This window comes from Homarus americanus, unplaced genomic scaffold (assembly GCF_018991925.1).
Source record: "Homarus americanus isolate GMGI-L3 unplaced genomic scaffold, GMGI_Hamer_2.0 scaffold7626, whole genome shotgun sequence".
NCBI lineage: Eukaryota > Metazoa > Arthropoda > Malacostraca > Decapoda > Nephropidae > Homarus > Homarus americanus.
In genome coordinates, this window is record NW_024718273.1 from 6,569,273 (window position 1) to 6,575,438 (window position 6,166).

Sequence of the window (6,166 nt, forward strand, 5' to 3'; positions counted from 1 at the left end):
TGGTTGTAGTACTTCCTTCTCTGGGTGTTGCTAGAGACCTATATGGTTGTAATATTTCTGGTGTGTAGAGGATTCATGTATGTAGTACTTTGTGTGTAGAGGATCTCATGTGGTTGTAGTACTTCCTTCTCTGGTGGTGTTGTAGAGGATCTCATATGGTTATAATACTTCCCTCTCTGGTGGTGTTGTAGAGGATCTCATATGGTTGTAGTACTTCCTTCTCTGGTGGTGTTGTTGAGGATCTCATGTGGTGCTGTTGTGTCTCATATGCGTTATGTGAAGTTATGATTCATGTCATATTTCTTAAGTGTGATGTGGATTTGTGATATATGTGATGTCTAATACGTGTTATGTAGAATTATGAAGTATGTGATGACTAATATGTGTTATCTAGAGTTATAACACGTGGTGTCTCGTATGTGTTATCTGGTAATATTTGAACGTATACTGTATAGTGTTGTAAGTGCTAGCTTGTGTGGTCATGAGGTCTCTTGTGGTCTACTGGGTCATTGTTGTGAGTCTACTACCAGTCATAGCTGGGGAGGGGGGTGTTGTTCTACTGTCTGAATGTTCATATTCCCGTATATCCGATCGAAAATCTGTGGACAAGTGTCGTGTGTAAATAGCATGAGACATAATGTAAATTGGTAGTTACTTTAAAGATAACATTATATGGTGTATGATTTTTTGTATGTAGATTTTCATCATGAGTCAAACAGCCCCGCCCTCTCTTTCTTCTTGGTTTGTGATTGGTCAGTTAGAAAGCAAATCATAAATAACGTGATGTAGATTGATTAAAATTTGCTTCCACAAATACTGTCACATTATCCAATCCCATAACCATACTTCATTTTCTACTGGGGGGTGGAGATAGAGTGTGATATTTGCATAATGAAAAGACTTAACAGTATTTATGTCGTGGTTGGGGTGTGTCAAGTTTTCTCTATATACAGGGGCCACAAAAAAGGTATATATACACAGTCCCTCAGATTTTCGCGGTGTGTGTGTGTGTGTGTGTGTGTGTGTGTATTTTCTGAGGCCCCACTCTCTATAAACTCATCCATATTTAATTATTTACCAATAAGTAACGATGCCCATTACTTCAAGCATAACAAATGTACAAATTACAATATTACCGTTTAACTCCATGCCACTTTTCATACAATAGAAACTATAATCTTGTGGTTGTTATGTTTCAGTCCGATGCTGAGAAGATAAACAAACAACTGCAACATCAGATCCACGAACTCCAGGTTAAAAATGAAGAAGGACTCCGTACCCTCAATGACTATGACGCCACCAAGAAGAAGCTTGCTCTCGAGAATGCTGACCTTCTGCGACAACTTGAAGAAGCAGAGGCTCAATTAGGTTCACTATCCAAGCTTAAACTGTCGCTTTCTAACCATCTGGACGATACCAAGAAGGTTGCAGAAGAGGAATGCAGGGTAAGTTTTTAGTAATGGAGTAATTGTGTCCTTGATACTGAATAAACCTTTGTCTTTCACAGCGGCCAGTTTAATGTTCACCTTACTTACTCTCCACCCACAGTTGCGCGCCACTCTTCTTGGTAAATACAGGAACTTGGAGCACGATATCGATGGTCTTCGTGAACAACTTGATGAAGAAAATGAAATAAAGACTGACATGCAGCGCATGCTATCCAAGGCTAGTGCTGAAGTTCTTATGTGGCGCTCCAAGTACGAATCAGAGGGTGTTGCTCGAGCTGAAGAACTTGAGGCTGCTCGTATTAAACTCTCTTGCCGTCTTGAAGAGGCCGAAGCTCAAATTGAACAGCTTAATGTTAAAAATTTGAATCTGGAAAAAAACAAACAAAGGACTTTAGCAGAGTTCGAAGAAATGCAAATTGCAGTGGAAAGGGGACAGACTCTGGCTTATGCCGCAGAGAAGAAACAAAAGAACTTTGAAAAAATCATTGGTGAATGGAAATTGAAGGTTGACGACCTTGCAGCTGAACTTGATGCTTCCCAAAAGGAGCATCGTAATTTGTCTACCGAGAACTTCCACCTCAATGCCGTTTACGAAGAGAAACTTGAACAATTCGAATCAATTCGCCGTGAGAACAAGGGTCTTTCTGATGAAATAAGGAGCCTTTCAGATCAAGTTGCCGAAGGTGGCCGTAACCTTCATGAGTCTGAGAAACTTGCTAAACGTTACGAGGCCGAGAAGGAAGAGCTTCAGGCCGCTCTTGAGGAGGCCGAAACTGCTCTGGAACAGGAAGAGAATAAGGTACTTCGTAACCAGCTTGAGCTCGATCAGGTCAGGCAGGAGATTGATCGACGCATTCAAGAAAAGGAAGAGGAATTCGATAATACCCGGTGAGTGATATACACATTTATTATAAGTGTTTCTGTTATAATAAAAGACAATTGTATGGGAAATAGTGCAATTAGAATGCGTGAATTGTAGGTTTTATGAAATTATAATAAAATAGAAGAAAAGCAGCAACTTATAGGTGTAATGTACATGTCATTCGGCGATGGAGAAGACGTTGTATGAAATCTTTTACTGTATAAATACTAAAGGTGTATTATTGCTACAGTACACAAATGGTTCCATAACTCAGAAAGGAGTGAAACTTAAAACAACATAAAAATGAGTATATTGTACTGTTTTTGATAAGGTAATGTTGGATCTGATTTAAGTTTTGTCCGATTATATAACAGCAACTTGGTTTACACTCAACCATAAAACTTAAATTAAGGTAGACAAGAACATGGTTTCTTGTATGGTTGGGTGTACTTCACTGTACTTGCTCCACCACATTTATGTTAAAACTGGAGTAAAGTCGAAAGACACCATTTAAACACGTAGCATTAATTTCCTTTCTAATTCTCGCTTACAAATTTCAGCAAATGCCATCAGCGTGCCATGGACTCTATGCAAGCATCCCTCGAAGCTGAAGCCAAAGCCAAGACCGAAGCTCTCCACATGAAAAAGAAACTTGAGACTGACATCCACGAGCTTGAGGCTGCACTAGACCATTCCAATAAAACCAATGCTGATATGCAGAAGTTTGTCAAGAAGACTCAGGGTGAATATAAAGAACTACAGACCCGATACGACGAGGAGCGCCGCCTTGCCTCTGAGTACCGAGAACAGCTCAGTGTTTCCGAGCGTCGTGCCAATTCTCTTCAGGGCGAATTGGAGGAAGCCCGCACACTTCTTGAACAATCTGATCGTGGTCGCCGCAACGCCGAGTCTGAACTGTCTGACGCCAATACTATAGCAACTAAACTTTCTTCCGAAAATAGTTTGCTCAGTGCATCCAAGAGGAAACTGGAGGGAGAACACCAGACACTCCAAGTAAGTGATTTGTCATACTCACCGAAGTTTTTAACAATATATATATATATATACATATGTATATATATATACCTCAACCCGCCAGGATTCGTACCCACGGCCCACGAACCCATGACTGTGACCGGGGAACACTACCTCTGGACCACCAGGATACTAAAACAAGTCCTAGACTTTGTTATATTTCACACAAAGCCTGTTCAACGAGCTTATGGCGCCGTGAACCTCTAATGGGGACTACCTGTATCACGTAGGTGGTCAGAGTAACGTTTTACCAAATCTGGCTTCGAAACACGAGGATCGAGGATCCTGGTGGGTTGAGGTGTTGATTGTATGTAGAAGTCCGCGTGCTTTATTGGGCTAATGAAATATATATATATATATATATATATATATATATATATATATATATATATATATATATATATATATATATATATATATATATATATATATATATATATATATATATCCACGATGAAAAGTGATAAGATAAATTTGATAACACATAAGTTTTAGTCAAAACATCTTCAGAGGCAACTGAAGATGTCTTGAGTAAAGACGAAAGCTAAGGTGTTCCAGTTATTTCTCTTTCCTTTGTGTGATTTTATCAATATCTATATATATATATATATATATATATATATATATATATATATATATATATATATATATATATATATATATATATATATATATATAATGTGTGAGTAGTTACAGCCTTTACTGAATAACTCTTCTCAGCAGTGCCTAAACTCCTAGGATCATTACTCAGACATTCTGCTATAACAACTTTGGTTAACAGACCAGAATCATGCGGCCAATCCTGGCTACCTCTGGCTGACAGTCTAGGATAGCAATAATACAACTCCATTTTGTGAAGCTACACCTAAGGAAACTATTCATTAAATTGTGTAAATTGATCAGATTATAAAAGAAATACCGACTTAAAACAACTACCACTTATTGCATATTTTAGTCATTTATCCGCTCTAATTTTATAAAGCTGCTCTTCCTCCGTTCATAAAGTATCGTCTAACATTCAGTCATAATACTAATGGGTAAACCAACGCCAAAATATAATATGAACGATGGATGAAAATAGATTACAGTCAATTTCCTGATCTCACATCTCCATGTTCTGTTCTCGGAGGAAGAAGAAAGGACAAAATCAAAACAATACATCTTTACAATTAGATTATTCATAACTCAAAACTTCTTTCTATAAGTATATGATATTATATGATTGTAAAATATTAGAAGTTATATCGAAGTAATATAATTCGTATACAAGGCAAAAATAAACAAATTATTACAGAGGGTATACAGCTTTCATATTTATTTCTAAGAAAACCGCTCTCACAACGGTAACTGATAATATATATACACAAACATGTGCTGATGCTATTCTTAGTATGGTTTGTATTATACGTGTATTCAATTTCATGATTGCTCCACTGTGCAGATTAGTTCGAATTTTCTCAAAATTAAGTTATACTGTACTCGTACTTTGAAATCACTATACTGCAATCATCTGTAACATGACTGACACAGACATATGCATATACTGTATAGTATACTGTATTCTTTGATGAATATTATCCACAATTAGTGTACACATTATAAAACACTGCCATCTGTAGTCACTTTTATTTATTTATCTCACAGGCCGACTTAGATGAAATGCTCAGTGAATCAAGAAATTCTGAAGATAAAGCTAAGAAGGCGATGATTGACGCTGCTCGCCTGGTATGAACTGCGAAACGAGCAGGAACACGCCCAAATCCAGGAGAAGATGCTCAAGGGCTTGGAAATCACAGTTAAGGAACTCCAGGTTCGTCTTGAAGAGAGTGAGAGGCACTCCAGAAGACAGGAGAAGGCTGCCTTCGTTAAGATGGAAAATCGTGTTCGTGAACTGGAAGGACAATTGGACCAAGAGGCACCACTCTGAGGCCCAGCAGAACCTTAGAAAGTGCGAGAGGCGAATGAAGGAACTCAGCTTCCAGTCCGATGAGGACAGGAAGAACCACGAGAAGATGCAGGACCTTGTCGACAAGCTGCAACAAAAGGTTAGAACCTACAAGCGCCAGATCGAGGAGGCCGAAGAGATTGCCGCTTTGAATTTGGCCAAGTACTAGCAGGAGCTGGAGGAGTTCGAGGAGAGAGGTGCTCTTACCTCTAACCGTAAAATCACCCAGCATTTCGAGCGTTCTGTGTCGCATGTTATTCTTTGAGCATTCTGAGGTTTGAATGTTATATATTTTGTAGGCTAGTCCAAAATTTAGATAATAATCAGTCAAAATTTAAATAACTATTAATGTTACTGTGTGAATTTATATACACTATTATACTGCACACGATTTTAACAAAGAAGTAAAGCTCTCTTGACATTCATTACTTGTTCCATGACATATTTTATTGGAAGATAAACATATCCTCTACATGACATCTTATCAACAAGAGTGTAAACAAGAAGTATGAGAAAACGGCTCAATAGGTGAATTTATCGTGATGCAGCGAGATGATGCCAATAACACTACTGGGAGTTACACCTCTCTCTCTCATATATATATATATAATATATATATATATATATATATATATATATATATATATATATATATATATATATATATTTATATATATATATATATATTTAGATTTTGAGTTAAAGATCAATTTTTGTCTTAATTATTCATTCATTTTTGTGCATTTATCCGCACCAGGGATTGTATAAATAAAAAAATATATAATTTATGATAATAAACTGTGATTTGGACTTTACCTGATCGACATGGATCGACATATATTTTCTGAAGTAAATATTCTTAGATATACCAAAGGG

General features: G+C 37.3%; 1 protein-coding gene across 1 annotated transcript; it reads left to right on the forward strand.

Annotated features, from left to right (window-relative positions):
- The first annotated feature begins 1,163 nt into the window (after positions 1–1,163).
- On the forward strand, positions 1,164–5,807 carry LOC121859407 (myosin heavy chain, muscle-like). The gene is given in 6 exon segments (XM_042356196.1): positions 1,164–1,445; positions 1,549–2,336; positions 2,871–3,324; positions 4,990–5,072; positions 5,074–5,262; positions 5,264–5,807. Coding segments are annotated over 6 exon segments (2,061 nt in total). The 5' UTR covers positions 1,164–1,190; the 3' UTR covers positions 5,556–5,807.
- Positions 5,808–6,166: the final 359 nt, after the last annotated feature.